At 38.1% G+C, this 26381-nt stretch overlaps 1 protein-coding gene across 3 annotated transcripts in view; it reads right to left on the bottom strand.

The window, feature by feature from the left end:
• Positions 1-4026: 4026 nt before the first annotated feature.
• LOC107695372 (serine/threonine-protein kinase BRSK2-like) overlaps positions 4027-26381 on the bottom strand; it is a 156500-nt gene continuing 134145 nt past the window's right edge. The window contains exons 10-21 of one of the 3 annotated variants that reach the window (XR_001634987.1): positions 25532-25696; positions 24716-24813; positions 23620-23770; positions 22971-23039; positions 21246-21306; positions 18163-18820; positions 16474-16522; positions 14413-14536; positions 13180-13360; positions 12402-12491; positions 4560-5611; positions 4027-4527 (exon numbers count right to left, since the gene is read on the bottom strand). Coding sequence is in view for 1 of the 3 variants with exons in the window: in XM_016495257.1 (XP_016350743.1) it covers positions 5412-5611; positions 12402-12491; positions 13180-13360; positions 14413-14536; positions 16474-16522; positions 18163-18820; positions 21246-21306; positions 22971-23039; positions 23620-23770; positions 24716-24813; positions 25532-25696 (1846 nt within the window). In the remaining 2 variants the exon portion in view is untranslated. The other 2 variants (XR_001634988.1, XM_016495257.1) reach the window with 2 other exon arrangements.

The raw sequence follows: 26381 nt of genomic DNA, 5'->3' as shown, positions 1-26381 counted from the left end.
TGGCACATGTAATTTTGAAATTACTACCGGTAATAAACATGAAAAAATAATTTGTATTCTTTTGTGATCCTTGCCATTTGAATTTAAATTGTAACATTTAGATATTGTTAGCAGGTACAGTAGCAACTATTCTATTTAAAATTGTGTTTTGACTTAGATTTTAGAATTGAATAACCAAAGACAGAATCCCAGTAAAAGAGTGTGACGAAAGGGGCGGGGGCTGGGCCGGGGCCGAGAGCCATGGGAACGGAGCGAGGCCGGTGGAGTAAATGCTAATGCGCGACACCTGCGCCACTCACCGGTCTCGAGTCCCACGGAGGAGCTCCGGAAGGATAAAAGGAGGAGTGACGACAGTGTTGGACGAGAGAGGACCAGGCCTGGATTTTATTTTGTGTTTTGGTTCTGTTTGTGCGCGACAGTTGTCCGCGAGGGGCTGTCGCGCTGTTTTGTGTTTTTTATTATTAAAGTGTTTAAATGTTCCCGCCTCCTTCTTCCCGATCTACAAACGTTGTTACAAAGAGATTCACCTGAAAGGTAAATATATTTTGTGGCTCATATATAGGCATATACAGTCGTGGTCAGAATTATTGGCACCCTTGGTAAATATGATCAAAGAAGGCTGTGAAAATAAATCTGCATTGTAAATCATTTTGATCTTTTATTTTAAAAATTCACAAATCTAACCTCTCATTGGAGAATAAGAATTTAAAATGGGTGGAAATATCATTATGACATGTTTTTCTCTAATACACATTGGACACACTTAACGGCACCCTTTTATTCAATGCTTTTTGAAACCTCCATTTGGCATAATAACAGCTCTGAGTTTTCTCCTATAATGCCTGATGAGGTTAGAGAGCTCCTGACAAGAGATCAGAGACAATTCCTTTATCCAGACCCTTCAGATTCCCAGCTCCATGTTGGTGCTTCTTCTCAGTTCACCCCACTCATTTTCTATAGGGTTCAGCTCCGGGAACTGGAATGGCCATAGCAGAAGCTTGGTTTTGTGCCCAGTGACCCATTTTTGTGCTGATTTTAATGTTTGGTTTTGGATTATTGTCTGGTTGGAAGATTGGGCACAGCACAGGGAGTGCTGACTGACAGCGCTTGCAAGTCACCTACTCGAATTACCGATGCCAAAAGCAGAGCAGTTTTGTGCAACATGGGCCGCAGGCCAGCCGTTTGAAGTGGCTTAAACGGAGGGCCCTTGAGGGCCCTCAGGACTACAATATAGACATGCCAAATGTCTGCACAGGTCTAGGGCGTGGTGGGTTCAGTCTCCGAGCTCCACTTTGAAACTTAACGACCAGGTCATTTCTACCGATTGAGCTGCCAGCCACGAGAGAATGATTCGCCGCGATGGCTGCCACATAAACCTTGAGTGTGGAAGGGGTATGGCCCTTGTCCTACAACTCCTGAAGGAAGGTTAGCACGTGGGATATGTCACAAGAATATGGATCCAGACTTCGTGCTGAACAGCAGTCACTGAAGACTCGCCATTTAAGGGTGTAAAGACGTCTTGTAGACAGAGCTCTAGCCTCTAGAATGGTATTAGTGACTGTTGCTGGGAGCTGGCTAGACTCTCGTTGAGGGGCCAAACATGAAGACTCCACAGCTGCGGCTTCGATTACGATAGAGGGTCTCTCCTGTGGTATTGGCCACGGGGCTGCAGACAGCAGCTGAATACGATCTGGGAACCTAGTTTGTTTTTTCCAGAGTGGGGCCACTAGGAGGAGTGAGCATTAATTAATTTATATAGAAGTTTCATAGGAATGAACTGAAAACGCTCGCTCTGTTCTGCGCCAGTGGACACGCACTATTGCCCACCATTTCATTCCTGTCTGTAATACAGCTCACCTTCACCGAATATGTTGATGACACCAAGGGTTGATGTTTCTTGCACAGGTCTGTTTTTAACATGCCTTGACTGTTGCACAGTCTGACATTAATGACCGCTGAGATCCTACAGTGTGACATGAGGATCATGTTCTTGCAGTCTGACAAGCAACAATCATTAAGGGACTATTATAAATTGCAGTGTTCGCCCATCTTTAGTATGTCCATCCCAATGTTACTAGAGATTACGGCAGTTTGGATCCTGCCTCACTTGTGAAGACTTCAGATGATGCCAATAATTTCAGACTTCAGATGACAGCAACTATAGAAATACATACAAAACTGCCAGATATTATGTATTGTAATCATTGCCTTAAAGCGTAAGTTTGGTTATTTTCAACCCGCTTTTTATCGCTAGATTCGCTACTATGATGATAATATATGTGAACAATGTTTAGGCCTACTCTTTCTCTGAGTTACTTATACTGAGATATGCCCATTTATTTGTCAGCAAAATTCTGCCAGCTGACGCAAAACTGCAAATTTACCCTTTAATGTTTTTTTTCTGTTTAACTAAACTTTTTTTTTTTTTTTAATCTTACCGCTATTTATGGACATTACTTTGTTGCCAGAAGATGCACCCCAGTGAGTCACAGTCACCTCTGCATGTTTAAAGGATATTTTGTGATTGTAACCTTGAAACATGCATTTTCTGTAAACCTGCTTTGAAATTATATGTATTGTGAAAAGCGCTGTACCCTTACAACAGTTAACCATGGTTTTACTATGGTAAAACTCTAGTAATCATGACCGTAGTAATCATGTTTTTTTCCAAACCACGGTTTTGTTATCATGGTTCTATTACAGTAATATTATATAAATGCTGGAGTAAAACTGTGGTAACCACTGTTTTTGAAACCATTTTGTAGTTACTATGGTTTACTGCTATGATGTAGTAAGACCAGGGTTATATATTTACTGTGGATTACTGCAACAATCATAGTTCAACCATGGTTATTGTAGTAAAGCGCAAACGTTTTGCGAGAGAACACAAAATATTTGAAAAAAAAAATAAAAAATCCTCCCACCACCGTATATATTTTTTTTTCCACCACCATGTACTTTATGGGCTCCGTAGAAATGTACGTCTCGCATGTGGAATTATTAAATAATAACCCCAACCCCATCTTACCACAAGGGTCTAATTTTATCTTTTCACTTGAAAATAAATATTTTATTACTCTACAAATCTAAAACCATTAATGTGTCCATAAATCTCTCAGACACAAACTTGATATTCAACATAAAATCACTAATTTTCCAGAGAAAATTACTATCACTATTTTCCAGAGATCACTTATCCTCAAAACTGTTGTGACTGACAATCTTACAAAAGTTCATATTCAGATGAAAAACGAAATACATCAAATAAAATGAGCCATTCATCACGTGTTAAGATTCTGTGCCATTTATGGTAAAGAAATAAAAAAAATAAGCTACAGGGGGTCATCTTGCCCCATCTCATCCTATGTTACAGAGAAAACAGCAAACACGCATCCAAAATCCCAAAGTCAATGGATTTATTTCCGTTGTACTGAAGTTGTTCACAGTATAGTTACAAGGGGATACATTAGCGGCAATTCTATTTTTCCCGCTCGGTATTAATCAAATCCGTGATGCATTACAATCCAGCTTTGCTCCTTTTTTCTCCCGAAGTACAAAATAGGAAGGACAACAATGTGTATTGCTTAGATTACATCTCCGCTTATTCTCCACGCTGTATGTTCCCATAAGTGATCACGTGTTATGAAATCCCAGACCATGATGCAGCAGAGCATGTGGCCAGATAGCGTTCAGCGTTAAGGGAGATGAGAGAAAAACGACCAACTGAAAATGAAGGCATGATAACGGGGGAAACAAGTCGATGATGGAAAAAGGGTGAAGGGGAGGAGAAATTTAACATCCACAACATCATGCAAATTAAAGCTGAATGTCGGACATGCAATACGAGAGATAGAGTCAGGAGCAGCAGGATCCCCTTGATGGTTTTAAGAAAGTCGTTTGTCCAAAGTTATCTATTTACAACATGTGATTTGAGCTCATCCACCTGTTTTACACGCACAATGAGATGAGTGACAAGTATCAATACTTCATTATCCTATAGTCTACATTCTTAAATTAGCAGTAAATAATTTAACATATACTACAAGCTCTTTAATCTGTTCAAAGCCAGGAAAGAAAGAGTGCTTCATTCACAAAATCGGATGTGTTATCATACACAAAACACAAATCCTTCAAACAATCTGACAAGTCGCCCTGATGCAAACAATAAAATCTCCACCACCCGGTTTTGTATATATAAATATTCCCCAGCTGAATAAATTAAAACAAGACAAAAACACATAAATAAGTTACAAAAAAGGGTAAAAGGTCTCTGAATCCTGCAGATGTTTCTCAATATAAAGTAAACACAAAATAAATACAAATTGAAAATTGACATCACGAGCAATCCTCGAATACATTAAGCATAATCATCATTCAAAACTAACATTTCATGAATGCTACATGAGAAAAAAAAAAAACATGATGTGGCAACACAATTCATCTAAGCATTGTCACTGATAGACATTTGTTACATAAGGACTATTTTCAGTCTGTACAACAGAATAGATAATTTACTGTGACGCCCCCCTCCCACCCCTGTATCCCAGTCCACAGCCCACCCCAAAGTTCATCCCCACCATTTTTCAAATAGGATCTCCAAATCTTGTACAGCAATGATACCGAGTCCATAACATTTTTTAAATTCTTCATTTCACAAAGAAAGACTATATTGAAAAGAATACAATCCAACCACGGTCCTCGAGGGCAACTCCTCAAACACGTGCGTTATGATATCCAGAGCTCCATTCGCCATTTGTAACGATGTCCGGTATGTACGTCTGTGTGTTTGTGTGTGCATCAGCAGAGAGGGGAGGAAAGAAGACAAGCAAGGATAAAAAAAAAAAAAAAAAAGTATGTTTAAATAAAAAGATGAATTGTGGGTTAGCTTAGTGATAATTCATAAACATCTTTATTTTAAGGCTTCACTCCAAATCCTCGGACATGTGTGGCTGTATGTACAGTAGCTGCAGGAGGAAGGAATCTTGTTGGTGTTTGGGGTGTTTAGATGCATCAGAATGAGTTTCCCTCAGCTGCTTGTACTGAACTTCCTGTGTAATGTGCCCTCCATCAATGTGCCATACATGAATCTTGTGCAAGAGCAGGACTTGGGGCTTTAACACGTTTTCTGGATAATTCCTGGTAGCAGAAATAAATAAAGGCATCATAAAACAGAACATAACGAGACACCGTGAAGAACAAACAACACTGGAGAGAAACAAAATAGGCATGTGTCTCTGTATGCGCCTTTTGTGAAGTGTCGGGTGTACTTCAGTATTCAATCCATAATGTAAAACTTTGTAGAGGCTTGGTTAAAACCAACTTGAGTCAAAAACATCCTTTCAATATCCTTTCACCATGACTGGATTCTTTTATTTTATTTTAAAACTAGTAATCTAGTATTTCTCCTGGTTTTAAGGTTGTTCCTGTGTCCCAACTGATGGTGCCATCTTGGCTTTGTCTTGGCCAGATGAACATTTGGAGTCATTAGGCTCAGGCTCATGTCTCTTGCTGTTGGCATGAATGGGCGTGCAGGGCGGATGGGACACCTGCCCGTTCTTCTCGTCTGAAAAGAGCTGTTTAATTACGTCAAAGAAGTTACTCAATGGGCTGCCTGGGTGCACAGACGGGAGAAGAGGAGAAGAACAAGAAAACAAGAGAGAGAGAGAGAGACAGAGAACAAATACATGAACAATGAGGATCACAGACGAGGCAAGGTGAGATGATGAGAGGCAGGATGAGACTGCATTAACTGGAGACAATAAGCCATATATTGGAACACACTGACACGGATACAGCACGCATCTGCAGGCATGTTCAATTGTTTGACAGTACAGCTGTATAATTGTTCAAAGGTTTTATTGTGGTAGTGAGTATCTGTGGCTGAACAGTCTCCATCTGAGCTGTGATCATCACTGGATGGAATGGAAAGAGATGTGACAGGGTTGATTCATTACAAAGAAAATCAAGGTAGATGGTCAAAGACTTGTTCTTAATTAGACATCATACCTCAAATTCAGGATATATATCCCAAATTGTGTGCATATACATGAATGAAAGATTTAGCAAATACTGTAAGCTATATATACATTACGGGTGTAAAAATGCATTGGTACACCTGACAATGAAAACTGTCTGATTGATTCACTTAAAAAATCTGGTTCTTAAGAAACAATTGTATGCGAATTGGACTACTCCGGTCATGCTGTGTTTTTTATTCAGTTAAAAGAACCGAACCGGCACATGAGAATTTTATAGAATTATAGAATCAGCCTATACTGGTCGTGTATTATACTTGTATTTTTTGTCTTTTTTTATGAACAAACTCTTTTTTTCCCCATGTTTTTGGACTACGTTGCTCATGCTGTATGTTTTTATTCACTTGAAAGAACTGGTTCAGAGGAAACATTTGTTAGCGAATCGGACTTCTCTGGTCCTGCTCTATTATTTTGATTCACTTACAAGAATCAGATTATAAACTTAATTCATTTGTGAATCGGACTATACTGTTTGGATTGTATTTTTTTTTGAACAACTTAAAAGAACCAGTTCACAAGAATCATTTGTTCACAAATTGGACTATACTGGTCGTGCTGTATGTTTTTGACTCACTCAAAAGAATCTGTTCATGAGAATCATTAGTTTGTAAATCTAACAACACTAGTCACGATATATGTTTTTTACTCACTTAAAAGAACTAGTTCATAATAGTCATTTGTTCAGGAATCAGACTACACTGTTGCACTGTGTTTTTAAATCACTTAAAGGGATAGTTCACCCAAAAAATGAAAATTCTGACATTAATTACTCTCCCTCATGTCGTTCCAAACCTGTAAGACCTTCATTCATCTTCGGAACACAAATTAAGATATTTTTTGATGAAATCTGAGAGCTTTCTGACCCTCCATAGACATCAAGGGAACTACCACATTCAAGGCCCAGAAAGGTACCAAGAACATCGACAAAATAGTGCATGTGACATCAGTGGTTCAAACGTAATTTTATGAAGCTATGATAATACTTTTTGTGCGCAAAAAAACCCCCAAAAATAACAACTTTATTCAACAATTATTCTCTCCCGAGTTACCATCTACCGCCATTATCGAGAGTAACACAACGCACACGTGCATGCGTCGTGTTACTCTCAATAATGGCGGTAGATGGTAACTCGGGGGAGAATAAATGTTAAATAAAGTCGTTATTTTTGTTTTCTTTGCGCACCAAAAGTGTTCTCGTAGCTTTGTAAAATTACAGTTGAACCACTGATGTCTAGTGATGGGAGAAACAAACCTTTTCGAAGCTTCGAATCAATTGAACCAACTGCTTCGCAAAATGATTCACTGTTTCGAAGCGCTCGAAACACCACACGCTGGTGCTGCTGCTGGTCAAAACTGTAAATGCAACAAAATCTCAGGCCAAAACATGCATAAAAAATGCATTTTACAAAAACATACTGAAAGTATAATGCATTAAATACAATTACAATAATATACCATTAAATATGTGTGTATAATATGTTTTTAAATTATTATTATTATTTTGCTGGGCTTGTTTTGTCTGTTTTATGGAGAGCTTGTTAACTTGTTAACTACTACTCATCCTTTTAATTACACAAATGTTTCATTAAAATGTCTACAAATTGATAAAACTGATCCGAGATCAGGTAGAAGTCAAAGACGCTGATTCAATGGTTCGCCGCTGGGAGGCGATCTCAATGAACTCGCATGATTCATGGGTTCACACAGATCGCCCCCCAAAGGCAAACCATTGAAATTTCAAAACGTTTCGAAACAGTTATGACGTAACGAAGCCTCATTTAGCTGTGGTAGTTCCCTTGCTGTCTATGGAGGGTCAGAAAGCTCTTGGATTTCATCAAAAAAAAATCTTAATTTGTGTTCCGAAGAAGAACGAAGATCTTACGGGTTTGGAACGACATGAGGGTGACTAATTAATGACAGAATTTTCATTTTTGGGTGAATTATCCCTTTTAAAGAACAGGTTCATAAGAATCATTTATTTATAAATCAGATGACACTGGTCACGCTGTATGTTTCTGATTCACTTTAAAGAACTGGTTCATGAAAATCATTCGTTCATCAGATCAAACTACAAGCTGTATGTTTTTGACTCACTTAAAAGAACAGGTTTATAATAGCCATTTGTTCAGAAATCATTTTGCGCCATATGTTAGACCCTATTAATGCTGCTAAAAAAAATGGAAATTAATGCAATCATGAACAAATTTCATGATGTATTGCATGATTTAGTAATGAATCATAATTATATACAATCAGCGTCAGTGCATATATTTACACCATATATATATATATATATATATATATATATATACAGCTAAATATATTCATGCTAAATTCATCATTTCTGATTCAAATCAAAGGCCAAAAATGAAATCTCATAAATGGATTGAAATTTAGTGGTACAAATTGTTGCAGATTCTGAATACACCTGACAGCCGGCCCAGAAGGATTAACTACACACCATATTTGACACCAACACAGGCTTGCAAACCATCACCTCTTTTTCCAATTTCATAAGTGACTGAGCAGCAGTGGCCTAATAGCACAAGCTGTAACATGGCAGGCCGTGGCCTATGTGAACACTAGAGTAGATTGCCTTAGTTCCAGAGCTTGTCTCTGAGTCTCTCAATACAATCTGGACTCCTCTCAACATCATGATAGAAAGCTCGAAACTGCTGCTTCCCAAGAAAACAGGCAGCTTTGCCACAACCTAAGAGACTCTCAAAGAGACATGACAGCTGTGGCAGCTTTGAGACACACAGGACACTGCTTCAGCATTTCTACTGTGAGCCATTACAAATGTTCATCTCCGTTTAGATTTATGCTGGGTAAACTATTGCAGACACAGAAAAATGTACAACTAATACCAGTACAGCATGGCTATTTTTCTCTTATGAGACGTGTGCTGAGCTCCAGTGAAATAGCTCTGGGCTAAAGACAATGGATTTATGTCTCACACACATGATAAAATTACATTTGTAGCTACAATATTTTTGAATTTAACCCCACTAGGTTAAGTCAATCTGAACTGACATAATATTAAGATCCACAGCTATGGAATCTTGTATAGTTAGAGCTATACAATAAGGCTTTATTGTATTTTTGCTAAGATCTTGTGTATGTTAGTGAGATTACATGACTAATAATTATTAATAATTACTGTTTTTCTTCTAAATCATTATTAATCTAAGAGCAAACACATACAAGACTGCTGCTTGTTTTAATACTCATATTGTATTTATAGGGCCCTACATAAGTAGGTCACGCTGAGAAAACTAGTCCCGTTAGGATTCTGCCCCTCATTATACAGTGATTCTACAGATGATTACTTCGATTGTAAAAGTCCCAAATGATCAACATGACAGAAATGTTCAGAGAAAAGAGGTGCTGAGATACATGCCGACATAAAAGCTCAGACATCACCTTTAAATTAAAAACCTGGTTGAACAGATTCATAAGCGCTGCAGATTAAATGTTTAAATAAATGAGGCCTTTCACAAAAGTGATTCAGATGCAACAATCGACCCACAAAAACAAAGTAAAATGATGCAAGAATTGAATACGGAGAGAAAAACAACATGAAGAATGTATGAAGTGTTTTCACTCTAGAGAATTTAAACTTTCATGGATTGTCCTATCAAGTGAGATCATGCACACACACATCTCTGCATATTTCACATTTAAAGGGATATTTCATCCAAAAATGACATTTCTGTCATCAATAACTCACCCTCATGTCGTTTCAAACCCATAAGATTTTTCATTCGTCTTCAAAATACAAATGAAGATATTTTTATGAAAACCTGCTTCTCCACTGAAAGTTTGTGCAAACAAACCTCTGATGCATCAAAGGTACAAAAAGAGATTGTCAAAATAATCCATATGAATTGAGTGGTTTAATACAACTCTTCTGAAGAGACACAAAAGCCTGAATTAAATCTGTTCATTTTGTCTCCTCTTCTGTTTTTCAATGCATTAAAGTTTTGGTTGCATAGACCAAAAAGAGAGGGAGAGAAAACTTTCAGGTGTTACTAAAAATATCTTGATTTGTGTTTCAAAGATAAACAGGTTTGGAATGACACAAGGGTGAGTAAATGATGACAGAAATTTCATTTTTGTCTGAACTATCCCTTTAAAGGGTCTCTGTGGTTAAGTGCCACGCATTGGACAGCGTGTGTATGATAAAGTGATGTACACTGTGGCGGAAGAGTTAAAATAGACCTCTTACCACCCTTTGAACGCTTTCCTGTCAAAGGAACATGACATATTACTGTAACATGTCCAATCAAATCAAATATTCAGCCTAAAATGACATTCTCAATGCACCTCATTGATTTTACAGTAATGACATGAACTCAGTGATTCAACCTCCTTGCACAGATGTTTATTACGTGGCCACATCTGTTGAGAGAGTGAAGCATGCTGGTGCTCATTGCTGTGCAGGTCTGCTCACGGTCAGTAAGGACACTCAAGCTCTCATGCCCATTCACTCAACAGACGCCATGACCAACAGCCATGGGAGAGCAGGGGGTGAAGGGCAAAGCCGGGGGAAAGGAAGGGAAGGGAAGGGCGTGATTGACAGGGTGAGAAAATGGCACATCTTTAAAGCTACACTGGTGGTGGGTCACGATCCTGATAACAGCTCTTTTCTTTAAGACAGTCCAAATGCACAATATCAATAATTACATATTCTGTTTTATGAATATTTTTAGAAAGGGGCATTGGGAGAGAGGGGTTTGAAATGTCATACTATCATACTAAAAGGCTAATATTTTTTTTAAGTATGCAGAATGTAGGTTATACTGTGTACAATAATTTTCTGTATGAAACATGGAATACATGGATGACCTGTTTGTCAAAATATAAATGCAGTATACAACCAGAGCACACTGTATGAGGTATTGCACTGTACCTCATTAAAAAAAAGTCCAAATTGACCTTCCGTATCAAAAGTAATGAATGAATACTAGCACATTACCAGTACACTGTATACTGCCTACTATTTTTAAAGACATATTTGAAACCAAGCATTAAAGCTGGAATACAGTATATGACTTTTGCCTATATTTTTGCCGATTTTTAGTTTGGACAAATCAACGCTAGTTGCTCAAAGTTAGATCCAGTCTGCAGATTTGAGCTGACAGATTTCACAGAAAACCAGAAAATAGTGTATTATGGGCACAGACTCAGATTTTTTTAGCTTCCGTCAATGATTCAGTTGAAGGACATCTGGCATATATAATTTGACTCCATTTTAAAACACATGCAACAAGGCGCATGTTTCTGCATGAGTTTGTTGTTTTCCAAACTACTAAAGATACTAAAGGTTGTGTAGTGTATTCCAGCCTTTATGCAGCTCTAAACATTACAGGCAGTGATTAAATTGTTATTTTGCATTTCTGAACTAAATCTGTATTTTTTTTTTTGCCAGTTTAATCAAATAAATCAAATATATACATTAGATAGATTCCCTTTGTGTATTCCAATACACTGGAAATGGAAGTGGAACACATTGCATTGTTGGATATAGTGCAGTGTGCATTGGCATATTAAGTCAGTCATCCAGGTATTTTATGCAAATGGAAAATGTGCTAATTGTGCACAGTAGACATAATGCAGAATGATATTACGGTATTATGACATGCCAACCTCCCTTTTCTGTATTACTCAGAGATATTGCTATTGGACAGTAAGAATTTGGGGCTGTCCAGCAGAGGGTGCTGTAACAGGCTCTTCACCATGCGCACAAAAAAAGACATGTGAGAAGGATGTTTTTTTTTTTCACTTCATCTCTCCAGCTGGAACCACAGTCTAGCCCATCACATTTCTGCTCTAGAATGAACAGTCTGAAGCCAGATAACTTACTTGGGACACAGGTTCGGTTTAAGTATCTGCAAGAAACTTCCTGGATATGTATATAAACCCTTGTTAATACACGCGAGTGTGCTCTAACATGCTCTGTGAGTGTGAGTGACTGCTAAGGAGAGTGTGTGCATGTGTGCCAGTGCCTTGCAATGCAATTCTGCGCAATGTGCTTTGATAAGGTCAAACGTGTATTTCCAGAATCTTTAGATCAAACATCACATCTGACATTAATGGAACGGTGGATACATTGTATTTAACCCTGTGAGAAGTTTATTTTCATATTAACAATCTGACGGCCTGAAAATGTCTTTGAAACCACCTCTAACAACCATTTTAAACACTGGAAAGACTCATTTGACCTTGATGGGTGTGTGCAGCGTTCAGTGCTCTGCAAGGGTGGGCTAGGCGCCATGCATGTTCAGGATGCTGTGTAAGAGAGCAGAAAGAGAGAGAGAGAGAGCCAGAGAAAGAGGTGTGTCAGAGGAGTGACTGGCCACTCACCAGACAGCTGCTGGACACCAGGCTGGTCATGTGTACTTAACAACTGAGCCTGAATCGTCTCCACCACCCGTTTGAAGCGTCGGCTGGGACCTGCCAGGGACACACACACACACAGAAACCCATTTGAATGTTTCGCAATAATCCTGTACAAACTGGTACATGCCTTTTGAAACGAATGTACATTTATGCTGCCACATCCTGGGTTTATTCCCCCTAGCAGCAGCTTCATAAAATCTAATGGAATGAGGCCGATTTTTATGCTGCATTCGGCCCACGGCTGAGTTTATGACACGTGCACACACACACACACACACACACACACGCACTTTGAAATGTGTGACTTTAAGAACAAGATCAAATCCCCTTTGTGTAGCCAAGAGAGCAAAATATAAAAATAAAAAGCGAGGGACAGGGTTTGCAGTAATGGCACTAGCAGCGCAGGATCTTTTCGGATTGTCCTTTGAAACACAGCAGGTTGAAAATGCATAGTGATTACCAGGAGGCAAAAAGGCCTCTTTTAGCTAATTTTTTTCCATTACCCCCTAGAGCAGTTTGTCTATTTTCAGCATCTTTTTAAGAGAGGGTGAGTGTAATGGAGGAGAGGATTGCTAGCGGAATGAGAGAAAGGGAGAGAAAAAAATGCTCTCACCACTGCAAGGGACAAAGTTCAACATCATCAACCAGCCTCTCCGTCACCCACACATACCCCTCTGCATTTCTATTGGCTGTCAGCAAGTTTATGACATCAAAATGGGCTTCTCACTGTCGGCATGGTTACCTGAGAGCAGTGTGAAAGTGACAGAGTAGATGCCGTTCTCCTTGGTGGCAGCCGTGCTTTCGGAATATGTGATGTCCACCTGGAACTTCACTGGCTTTTGGAACACAGTGGGGCCAGCTGTGGATTTGTATTCTGCCCGGAAACTCGTCTGAGACACCACACTGTGGCTGAGGCTGGGAATCTGAGACAAAAAGACAGAGGCTGGTTTTGTGGTCCAGGGTCACACACACACACACACACACACACACACACACACACACACACACACACACACACACATATATGTATAATTCTAAACAATTTGTTTTCAAAATTTGAGGTTGATAGCTCAAAAACTGAGCTTTAGTTTCCAATGCGGTCATTTTTTATTGATTGCGAAGGGTACAAGGGACCATTTCACTTTTTCAAATCATGTTCATGATTTATTTTTATTTTTTTTATTTATTTATTTAGTTCACATAGCAAGTGCCAAAACATTTACCAAGTGTTGTGCCATTCTGATGAATTAAAAAAAAATAAATAAATAAATAAATAAATACATTTTCAGTCAAAAATGACCAAAGAGCACCAGAGGGGTATTATTCATGCCTTTAGAAACTAATGACTTACTTTCTTCAAAAGGTAAATTTTCAAGTATATCCTGAGCCTTCTTTTCAATATAATGACAATGAAGGAGACCTTAGCCTGTCAAGTTCCAAAATGACAAAAAAAGCTCCTTAAAAGTGGTCTATATGACTTGTGTGCTACATTTTTAAGTTTTCTTTAGTCATATGATTCGTGTGAGTAACAGACTAAAACTTGCTATTCACTGAAAATCTTGACATCCATTTTAGCTCTCTTTCATGTATTCATGAGTTAAGCAATATCAGATTGGCCAGTTAATCTATTTTGAATCAGATCTTTTCAGTCAGTTGATACAGTTCAAAAAACTGGTCTGAATGATTTGTTCAACTCAGCTGAGCTGACAGACTTAGTAAAGCTTAACAGCACACTAGAGCGGAAGATTATCAGTGAATAACTTCAATACTGGTCTGTTGTCACACAGAGTAATTGCTTAGCTTTAGAAGACTTGGAATATAGCACACAAGTCTGATACTTCTGATATTTCTATGGTGCTTTTGCATCATTTTTGAAACTTAAAAAGCCTCAAGAATGTAAGAAAGTTGAACAGGTTTGGAATAGCATGAGGGTGAGTAAATGTTGAAAGAATTCACATATTCATTGGAGACTTACAGAGAGAAAGGCGTGTACAATATCTGCTTTGATGGAGCTCAGAGGCTTGTCCCGAATCACCACAAAGATCTGCTCCTCCTTTTCGAGGTTAATAAAATTTCCAAACCAAGATTTTTTGGCAAGTCTGTGAAGAAGAAAAGCATGAGTAAACAAGACAACACAATACATTCAAACATCACTCAAGTCACATACTATGCATAAAACAAGTATACGTCTCAACAACACTGCATGCTGTCACATACAAAACATACTGTAATGGAGAACTGACATTTCTTCAGTGTGATTAACATTTGTATAATTCTCAAGAACACATTATCTGCTCTTCATATATGCCATATCATCATATACTACACAGTTGAAATGTTTGGTGTCTGTAAGGTTTTTTTTATGTCTTTGAAAGAAGTGTCTTATGCTCACCAAGGCTACGCTTATTTGATCAAAAATATAGTAAACACAGTAATATTATGAAATATTATTACAAAAATAACTGTTTTCTAATTGAATATATTTGACAATGTAATTTATTCCTGTGATGGCAAAGCTGAATTTTCAGCAGACATTACTCAGTGTCACATGATGCTTCAGAAAACATTCTAATATGCTGATTTGCTACTCAAGAAACATTTCTAATTATTATCAATGGTGAAAATGGTTGTGCCGCTTAATATTTTTATGGAAACCATGAGTTTTCGGAATTTTGAATGAAAGGACAGTTCAAAATATCAGAAATTATTTGAAATAGAAATATTTTGTAACCTTATAAATGTATATACTGTCACTTTTTATCAATGTAATGCGCCCTTGCTGGATAAAAGTAAAAAGTCAAAGCTTCACCAGTATAGAAGAACAGTTGGCAGATGAATTTCATACCATCAAAATACAAGTTTCATTTCAAAAGTGTTGGTTCACAAAAATCATAATGGTGGAAGCCCCCCTGACAGTTTCTGGCTAAAGTAAATAAAGCATTTTTGTTTAAGGAATATTCCAGACATTTCTAGAGAGCTTGGCTGAATTTTCTCTTGCAGTGAAATGCAGAACACTGAATGTTGCCGAGATGGGAGTTAATAAGCTGTCAGTCAGTCGGTATGTCTCTAGGAATCAGCAAGAAATGAAAACATGTATGACTTGAAATTAAATGAAAAAAGTGACATTACATGGGCTGTCAAACAGTTCAAAACTTATATGATATATGACCAAATTCTGTGCAGCACCATTCAAACCTCAAAAACAATTATTTCAATAAAATCAATTTTATTATTCTTTTCATTTTTTTTTTCTTTTAATTTACACATTGCATTTAAAATTTGGGAGTTAACAGAGATATTGGTAAACTAGATTAACATGACGGGTTTGTCATGATACACCGTTTGCTGACAACTGAGAAGTACTGAAAAGTTCAAAAGTTTCTAAAACATTTCATGACAAAAGCCTGTGTGGAGGTTTGAATGTTGGCATATGGCTCATTTCTCAACCCTGCTTGAAATCACAGGGATTTTACCACAGTCAGTGACTATCAAGGCCATCTTTGAGCCAGCCCAACATATTGTGACACTCTCTCACCAAGAACTTAAAAAAAACAACAGAAAAATAAGAGGAAAACAAGTTTCCACCGTGGTGCTGCTTTGCGGGCCTGTGAAGCTAAGTGGAACTAAAACTCTGAATTATTCATGATCAACTATTCCGATAAAGTCTTCAGCAACAAACTAGGCTAATGGGGCCAAGAACGGTGTTTGGACCACCACATTAACTTTAGCTGCAGAGTTTTCAGAGCTCCTTTCAACTCATAATACAATTTGAAGAAAAAGGAAGTATAAAAAGCAAAAGTTAAGTGTCTTAATTAAGCAAGCTTTAATTGAGTGTTGGTGATTTAACTCTCAACAGCTCAGGTTAATACAAAAGGTGATACATTTAGACCCACACCTAGCAGAATAATGAGTATTGAACTAACATTTATTTTAATTCAATTATAATTGAGTATTATTTTAATGTTTCTTTCACACTCTGGGATTTAATAAAAATGCATATTTTACGTGATTGTCTTTGAAAATAGCTAATACTTACTCGGGGGAAGACTCTGGTGTTAGGCTGGACATTTCCTCTTGTGTGGGAACTGGAAAGAGACAAAGCGAACAAGCCTCAGTGGAATTTGCATCATACTCTATATCCTGAGAGATTAGGCTTTCACAACCTGAGGAGGGGAATGCTGATTAACCACAGCTAATTACTCCAAACCTGCAGAGATTAAGAGTAATTCAACCCCCCCTCTATCAGCTTATCTAATCCTCTCCCCGCTAAAAGAGGGGAAAAAGGAACCGCTGGAGGTGAGGGGAGATGCTTGTGCAGTTTTCATTATCATTACTAGATATATCAGGAGATATAGCTGATAATGGAGTAGCATTGAGTTTATTACCCAGCGATCTGTAAAATCAGTCCTTAGAGAATATCACTAGCTAAGAGGGGAACGTCAACCCGAAAACCACAATAAAAAAGGATTAGCAAGCATTGTTCCTTCACCTAAATGCTTTTTACTATATATATGCACATAGACTATGGTGCTTTATTTTACACCTGATCCTACATATCATTGCTTTAGTGCCATACATAATTAGGGTTAAATTAGGGATGCATACCATATTGGTACCATTAGACATCTTGTAATTCATTATTTAATTGTGTACGCCATTTTACACTTAACTTTAAAGCAAGTCATACAGGTTTGGAGCGACATTGAGAGTAAATGATGACAAAATTTTCATTTCTGAGTAAAGGATCCCTTTAATATTTAAAATCACTAATAATTTGTTAAATATGGTCTTTTGCAAATCTCAAAATGAATGTCCATTTTTCTTACTGTACATTATAATGTTGTAATAAATTCACTTGTATAATTTAAAATAATTCATTTGAGTTTTTAGTGTTTTAAAGGGGTCATATGATGCGATTTCAAGTTTTCTTTTCTCTTTGGAGGGTTACAAGCTGTTCGTGAACAGATAAGATCCCTAAAAGACTAAAGTCTCAAACCCAAATATTTTTTTTTTTTTAAGTTAAGACTCATCCTCACCCTCCTAAAATGCCTCGTTTAAACATGCCCCCACATGTCTATGTCACGATGTGGGAAGATTTGCATAACGCCGCCCAAATGTTCACGCAAAGAAAGAAGGCGTAACGTTATTGTTGCTGCCGCCACCATGTCGTGAAGACGCTGTGTGTTTCATTGCGAAAGCAAAAATACTTTGTTTGGCCTTCCAAAAGAGGACACGACTAGAAATCAGTGGTTAAGTTGTATTTACAACACTGTTCCAGAACAGTTCAACCCAAATATTCAGATGTGTGCAGCACATTTTATGGAGGACTGTTTCCTGATCCTGGGAGAGTAGACTACAATGACGGCTGCTCTGACTCACAGACTGCATAAACAAATTTCATTACACCAAATACACAAAATAATGTTCTTTTTAGCAACATCATATGACCCCTTTAATTTAAAAATTTTTGACACAAAAGAAATTGTGTAGAATTTTGTGTAGAATTTTATTAATCTGTCATGTATATATTAACCCAGATTTTTTGTTTTAATTAAAGTTATTCCCTGGTTTATTTAATCAGAGACATTACACATTAATAAGCATCATGTCAATGTAAATGTGCCCGATTTAGTCAAAATGGCACATTTTCATCAGCAATCCCTGAACAAGTTGATGTTAATGTTTAAAGAAAACTGTTTTGAGATGTATCTAGCACTGCTGGTACCTTGTAGTTTCCTGCGGTGGAAGCGTGGTGAGCCAAGGAAGTTGTTTTTAATGGAGTTGAGGCGTGTTCTCCACGGCATGCCTCCAATAGAGGGGCTGGGGGGCGGCGTAGGGCTAGGGGTTCCTGCTGGGCTCTCCTTAGGCGTGTGCACCGGCGTTCCTTTTGGAGTTGGCAATGGGCTGCCCCTGGGGGAAGGGTGAGGCGTAACCTGTATGGTGGGGATAGATTTGCCGTTGTGGTCAGTCCCGGCCAGCGGGTGAAGGTGGTGAAGCCGGATGGGTGAAAGGGGGGAAAGGGGAACAGAGAGTTTGGGTGGCACTGTGAGCGGTGGCCGGCGCACTTTTGGGCTGCCGGGCATCGGCGGGAACAGGGGTTGGCAGGGCGTAGAAGGTTCTGACCTGGCCGCAGATGGCACGGCCGTCGTGTTAGGGAGTGGGTTGGACCTGGTGGCCTGCAGGGGCTTGTCTGCAACTTTGGGCTTGGCTGGAAGGGTCTGGGTTTTGTTGTTGGACTGAAGGGCAACTGTCTTTGGTTGAAAAGTTTTGGGGGAGTGGGGGCCTGTGCCGTTCACCCGGGACACAGGCGCGTGGGTGGGGCTGTGGTTGGGTGACTGTGTGAGTTCTGCGGATTGTGGCGGAACGGCAAACCGCCTCATGGGCTGTAAGAGTGCATGCACAGAGCCAGCAGCATAAAAAGAGCCAACGCAGCCCATACAAACAACACACGGCCCCGTAGTCAACAGGCATTACGGCGCAGAAGCACACACACACCGACACCAAACATGAAAAGATGGTGAACAAGCCACCGGTGATGAGAAGTGAGGGAGGAAATGCAGAAAGAAAGAAAGAAAAAACATGCCATTAGCACAACCAGCAAAGAGGCAACAAGACAGTGGAAATAAAATGTTCCCAAATCAGTGTTCCCAAAACAAATCAAAATCAGCAACAGAAATTGGCAACAAAAAAGCTCTGGGTTGTTGTTGGGATGAACTTAAAAGAGGTGTTGACAGCACTGACTAAGCAAGCAGGAAATGTGTACAAGATACATGAGCTTTGCTTTAAAGGACGCTATTGTCAGAATGCCTCATATCAATTGAAATAATCATCATAAATTAGGTAGAAATGACATGTGATACAAGTCACAGAAATATATACTGCCTCAATTAACGAGTTTTTCAAGACAATAGCGCCACACTATCAAAATGGCTAGTGAAAATAAGTGCAGTTGGCCATTAAACAGAGCATAGAGTACAATGCTGCTGTTGGAGGTATGATATGAGGATGCTGTTTGACAGATGACGCTAATAATAATAATAATTGGGTCAGAAACGGGACTGATTCAATACAGGCCACTAAAAGTGAAGAGTGTGATTACAATCAGTGAAGTGAAAGCTCATCAAGCATATTGTAAAACATCAAAGAAATACAATGGAGTGTTAACTGTACCAGCCGCAACCCTAGCACGGCATAAAGAAGAACACAAATGCAATAAAATGGATTTTTAAAGCTCTTTCATACTGCAGGGAAGATTCTTCCATGACAAACCTTTAAGTCTGTGTCTGAGCAGTAAAACTAATCTCAGATGAGCTGTATCAAGGAGTTCTTCACAGACTAATTCAAATTACTTTCACCAAGCCTGTTCTCTATGTGAGCCATTTTCATCAGTGAAAGGGCGACACTGCAGACATTCTCCAAATTTAGAACATTTCAAACAGCAGAATATTTGATCAGGTCAGATTCAGAATTGACTTTGGGATGAATCCTGTAGGGAATTCCTTGATGTAACTCAAGAACTGCCTATTGGGAAGTCTTAGTAGTGGATTTGCAATCGGTTAGCCTCTTTAAACAAATCAACTGTAAAAGCTGGCTACATCCAGAGGCTTCAGCATTAGTAAGGAACAGGGATTTTCAAGGGATTTTAACAAGCCATTAGTGACTCGGGCTTCAAATATTTCAAGGCAACAAGCCTGTGAATAGGGCATAGATTAGCAACAATTATGCCAAACGTGGTAGACTGATTGGGCTAGAAGCAGTGAATCGGTAGCGGCAGAAAGCAATGTTGCTGCATTATTTCAGCTTATAGGCGATACAAAATTGGCTGTTTTGTTTAACAAAGCTACCGATATAAATAATTATCATTAAAGCTCCATCATCACTAACATTTCTGAAAATTAATCTTACATATTGCATTATGTCAGTGGTCTTCAAGGACTCCCTTGGTGGACAGAAAGACAGAGCAGGGTCCTCGTTACATATTTGATCAAATTTAGTGTTGCATTTTAAACCATGTCTAATAATAACAATGCATATGGTACCATATTAATCTATTCAAATACTTTTATAAACATGCATTACAATTAAAAAATTGGGGCTTCTTAATGTCTTGAATGTAGTCTCTCATGCTCACCAAGGCTGCTTTCATTTGATCAAAAATACAGTAAATATTATGATAACATTGTGAAATATTATTGCAAATTAAAATAACTGTTTTACATATGAATATAACTTAAAATGTAATATACTCCTGTGATAACAAAGCTGGATTTTCGGCATTACTCCAGTCTTCAGTGTCACATGATCCTTCAGAAATCATTCTAACATGCTGATTTGGTGTTCAAGACACATTTCTTATTATTATCCATATTGAAAACAAATTGTGCTGCTTAGTATTTTTTGTGAAAGCCACAATTAATTTTGGTGAATAGAACATTTAAAAGAACTGCACTGTTTTGAAATAAAAAGCTTTTGTAACAATGTAAGCCTTTACTGTCACTTTTGATCAATTCAATGCATTCTTGTTGAAAAAAAAAAAAGTACTGACGCCAAACAGTTGAACGATTCTGAACTGTTGAAAATACATACTTTTACAACGCCCAGCAGTACTACCTGTTGAAGACCACTGCATTATGCAATCTATGCATATATTCATGCTGAATGTCTATAGATCTAACAGATGTGGCTTCTGCCATGAGTTTCTCACCAATGCATATTCTGCAGATAGATGCCAAACCAGCTGGCTAAGGGTTTCAACACAACCAGACTCTCTGTGTAAAACAAAAGATTTAGTATGGATGGAGGGCTTACCCGAGGACTGCTGAGGGGACTAGTAGACAGACCAGAAGAGGCTCCGCTGATGGACCGGGACCTAAAGTTACACAACATACATAGTAAAGAGGTTTCTGCTGTCATAACTCTAAAGGAGTTTCAGAATGTTGTGTGAGTGAAACATGATTAAATAATTGAGTTTATACTTGGACAGAGACAGCAATTTCTCTATGTTTCACTATAAATCTCGCATTTCTGTTAATTATATGTCAACTTTCTATGTAGGCCTATAGGTCTTTTTGTTGATAATGCTATTTTTACATTTTGAGTTGCTATTAAATTTGAGCAATTTATAATTTCTCATCCTAAGAATGTAAAAGGCCATCACAACCTTTTACGAGGTTCTGTATGAGACTCTTGAGTTCTTCCGAACCTCATTGTGTATTAGATGGTGAGCTTCAGTAGTTCTCCAGTAAATGATTGGGATTTAATTGACTGTGGACACAATGGGTTTTGTCATCAAGGCAAACTGAAACAGTAAATCATCCCTAACGGTGTCAACATTCAGACTCACAAGATTTTATCCATAAACTGATCAATTACATTTGCAAATGCTACATAGATGAGAATTATGCGGTGGTCTCAAACTGTCTCTGATCATTCAAGCGTTAAAATCACAACGCCACATACACCATGGCCTGATTCAGCACAATGCTGATGTTCATTATATGCCTCTTGCATTCAGCTAATTAGCTTAGCCAAAACACAGCGTCAGGAAGAGAGCTCTTTATATGTGTAATAAATGACTATGGAATAAAGTAATTCAAGGGATGAAAGGACAGGCACTAGGGGACAGTAACTATACGAGGTAACATTTCTACTGTTTAAGCATCGTACAGTATTTGTGAAGATTTTATATGTAGTGCATCATTAATATGAAGCTATAACTATATTAAGATAACTACTGCTTGTAAAAATGCTGTTTAAAATTGTATAAAAGATGCAGGGGAGCTTTTCGGTTTAATTAAGTCATTACATTTTGAATTGGAAACATGCATAAACATGTATTTGATCTATCTAGTCTGTCAGTAAAATATTAATTTACCAATACCTAATTCAGTGCACCTCTATTCGATGCATTGATTACATCAAAATAAATAAAATAAAGAATATATAAAGAAATATTCAAGGCCCGTTTTATTATCTGGCAGACCAAACAGTCTCAGTGAATGCAGACGTAGGACAGGACTGTGAAACTCAAAGTCGAAGAAAAATGCCTGAACAGATGAACACAAACAGTCAGATAACCTCTGTCTTTCACCTACTGTAAGTGCATGTGAAATAATCTAAAAAAACACAACAAACATCCAGGGTGAAGGCAAGAAAAGTGTGAAGGCAAAACAAGAACGAGGGGAAGAAATTAACAATTTGGGATCTACCAAGGGACAAAAATGCCAGACATCAAACGAAACATGAAAGGCAAAATAAGGGAGATAAGATGCTTTTGATGTGTGTGGAGGGAGCCAGAGGGCCGCTGCTTTACCAAAACTGAGAGGCCAAACCGGGATGAAAAAACTCTGATTTACACGTGCAACCTCCACTTTTTTTTTTAAGTTCCCTCTCAAGCAAACTAAGCTCTTAAGATCTTAAATGTCAGTAGTTGAAATAACAGGCCAGTGCTCTCTGTGGCATGTTTTGAGTGTTAAAAACCCCACTGCATCTTCAGAACGGAAAAAAAATTATGCGCATGGCAGTGGTTTATACCTCTCCTCCTTGCATTGCAGTATGGGGTTGGTATCTGAGATATCCAAGCTTTTACTGAAAACAGATTTACTACAGTAAGAGAGAGTAAAGTTAGAGTAAATTTACAAAAGTAGTCATGGAGTTGAGCCAAAGCATCTACACAGGGAAAGGACACGGGGCTGATGAAATGGATCACAATGGACATGGAAAAAAAAAGTACAGAAGAATTTGTAATAAAATGTGTCAAAGATACAGAAAAATGAAAGGCACATTAACAATCCCATTGTTCCCCTTAAAACCAATTTGAGAAGTCAAAATTCCCCATATGGCACATTCAGCATGCTGCTCGAATAGCTGAGAATCGGATTTTCAGAGAATAGTAAAAACTCCTTTTTCAAAGAATTAAGCTGAACTCATTGATCTTATTTCTTTTACTCTTCATGTGCAATTTAAAATGCATTTCAAAGCTAGTATGCAGCTTCTGTTAACTGTGAACTTCATTTTGCCAATCCAAAGTTTATTTATTTTTTAACATACATTATTGTCTTCAATTTTCCCTTTCAAGGCTCCACAAAATGTGGCATCCTTTCAGCCATTTTTACTGTGGCACTCACTGCTCCGATTGTAGAGTTTCATAAATAATAGAGGAGGAAGAGATGCACTGCTGTACCTCTGTCCGTGTTGTGCCATGTCGATGGCACGTCTCACAGGAACAGGAGATCCACCCTCTGTCATGCTCAGCACCTCCATAGACTTGCGCTCTGGCCTCCTCTTGTTGTGCCTTGTCAAGAGTGGAGAGTCCACTCGCTTCCTGGGAGGATCTGAAGAGACCAGCATATGATAAATTCAATGATCCCTGACACATGAAAACAGCCCATTATGCCTGTGGAGTTCATAATGGGAAAAATCGAACAGTGAATATTTTTCATTATGTCTCTCAGCCCTCCAAAGCATGTAAATCCAAGTAACATATTTTTTTAGAAGAAATTAATACTGTTATTCAACAAGAATGCATTAAAACAATAAAAAAGTGACAGTAAAGACATTTATAATGTTACAAAAGATTTCTGTTTCAAATTAATGCTGTTCTTTTGAACTTTCTATTCATCAAAAAATCCTGGAAAAAAAATTATAAATCACGGTTTCCACAAAAAAATATTAAGCAGGACAAGTATTTTTAACATTAACAATTAGTAATGTTTTTTGAGCACTGAATCAGTACATTAGAATGATTTCTGAGCAATCATGTGATGATGAAGATTAAAGGGTAATGGCTGCTGAAAATGTAGCTTTGTCATTACAGGAAAAGTGTCACTGAAATATATTTAAAGAGAAAACAGGCATGTTAAATTGTAATAATATTTCACAATATTATTATTATTATTATTACTGTATTTTGATCAAATAAATGCAGCATCACAGACTTTTCTCACAAACATTAAAAAATCTTACTGAACCCAAACCTTAGTGTAAATTAAAATTGGCCCCGCTGACTTCAATAAATGTCCCTGGTATTTATTGCGTATGATTCATCAGTAAACACATTGTTCTATAGAAAATTATGTTTTCATGATCTTTCATCAAAATGCTGTTTTCTGGCTTTTAAACAACCTTTTGTGTCTACTGGTGTATCCAAGGCTGTGTGGGTGAGGAAATTATGTCACATCACAAAGCTGCTGTGAATGCCATTTCATGTTGTCATTAAGGAAGAAATATAAATGAACAAATCAAATACATAACAAATAAACTAACTGAACTGTTCGTACCAATCTCATTTCTGGGTGGTAGATTCTGATCCTCGTGGCTAGGATATCTCTCTTTACGGTCCAGCAGGAGGAAGTAGATCATCTTTTCCTGGTTATCACTGGAGGTTGAGAGGGCACGAAGAAACAAAAAGCATGTGTGGTCAAGACAGGTGTCTGATATACAGTACTATCTCCAGAATAATCCTCAGCTCAGGCTAATTAACTTCATTAGTTAAAGAGCAAAGTGTAGCATGCACCTCATTCACTGAGAGCTAAAAGACATCCTGCAGAGATCACAGGATATCTCTCATTTCATTAATGATGCACAAAGACATAAAACATCCGACAAGAGTCTGGGCGAGTTCAAAAAGTCTTCAAATTCTCCCAGCGAGAGACCTTGTGTTGATTTTTTCTGCCCATGACCACACAGCGGGAAGTAAATATGACTGGTCTTTGTTGCAGGCACCATCTGAATTTTTTAAATGCTGGGCAAGAGAAGAGACAGAGGCCGCAATATTTTAGGAGGGAACACCCAGGCCATCTATCAGTGGGGATAACGAAGTTGATCGCACACAGTGAAGCGTGCAGGCGGTAATTGTGCAAGTACAGGAGATGACAGATGAACGGGAGTGAATGGGCTTCTCTAATAGCCCGCAGCCAAGATTCTGTACTGCGTGTTTACTAACTCTAAGAAACAAGGATGTAAAATAATACTACACTCACACATATGGTCTCCAAAAGCAAAAGCACTCAGTCTTGTCTAATCATGTGCAATAAAACTTTGGTATCACGGGAAGCAACCTTCCCGAGGTGAGCGTCTCTTTCTTAGTTACTCACTCGTCTGACAGCAGGTCTTTCATCAGTTTGTTCTTGTCTCGGAAGCAGCCGAGCGAGTACATGCTTTCAAGCACATCTGGGTCGATGTCCTCAGTAGAGGGTAGTGTGCGGATCGCCACTTTCCGTGGCACCGGTTGTTCTGGTTCTGGCTCATTCTTCCCTCCACTGAATAGAAGATCATAACAAGAGCATGTGAAATAATCTAGTGTTCTTGTTTATTTTTCATTAATTGAGCACACATGGTAATCGCCTCCTGCGTGTTCTAGGATCCTTGCTGGTGGTATAAGTCACAAACAGGCCCACATGCAAAGCTCTGGAGATTTACAATGGCCATCATTCTACAAATGAACCACCTCCCTGTGTTTGTTTATTAAACATTTTGGTAAATTTGATTACAGTTTTCTTCTACCAATAAGAGTGTAGTGGTCTCTCAGTTCAAATGAACACATTATTTAATATATTTTCATATTTAAATCCATTCAGAATATTTCAGTATTTCAATATATCTGTAGAGGTACTATAAAAAAATTTAGTTTGGACACTGTTTGGACCCAGCAGTGTTGTCATCATATATGAAAACTAAAATTAAAACTTACCAGGTAAAACCGAAATTAAAAATACATTTTCCAGATTCTAAAAACGAATTATAATAAAATAAAAAGTTGTATTTTTTGATGCACAGTATATTATAAAACTTCAAACCTTTGCAACCCTCCTGCATTAAACATGAAAGTGCCCCTAGATAACAATAACACAAGACTACACTGATAAATTAAATTACACCAGTTGTTAGACTAGAAAACACTGAAGATGTTAAAATTAAACTATACTCAATAGAAATGCCAAATTA

This window comes from Sinocyclocheilus anshuiensis, unplaced genomic scaffold (genome assembly GCF_001515605.1).
Source record: "Sinocyclocheilus anshuiensis isolate Anshui unplaced genomic scaffold, SAMN03320099.WGS_v1.1 scaffold282, whole genome shotgun sequence".
In the NCBI taxonomy this organism is placed as follows: Eukaryota; Metazoa; Chordata; class Actinopteri; order Cypriniformes; family Cyprinidae; genus Sinocyclocheilus; species Sinocyclocheilus anshuiensis.
Note: the sequence above shows the minus strand (reverse complement) of the source record. Positions and strands in the feature narration are given on the sequence as shown.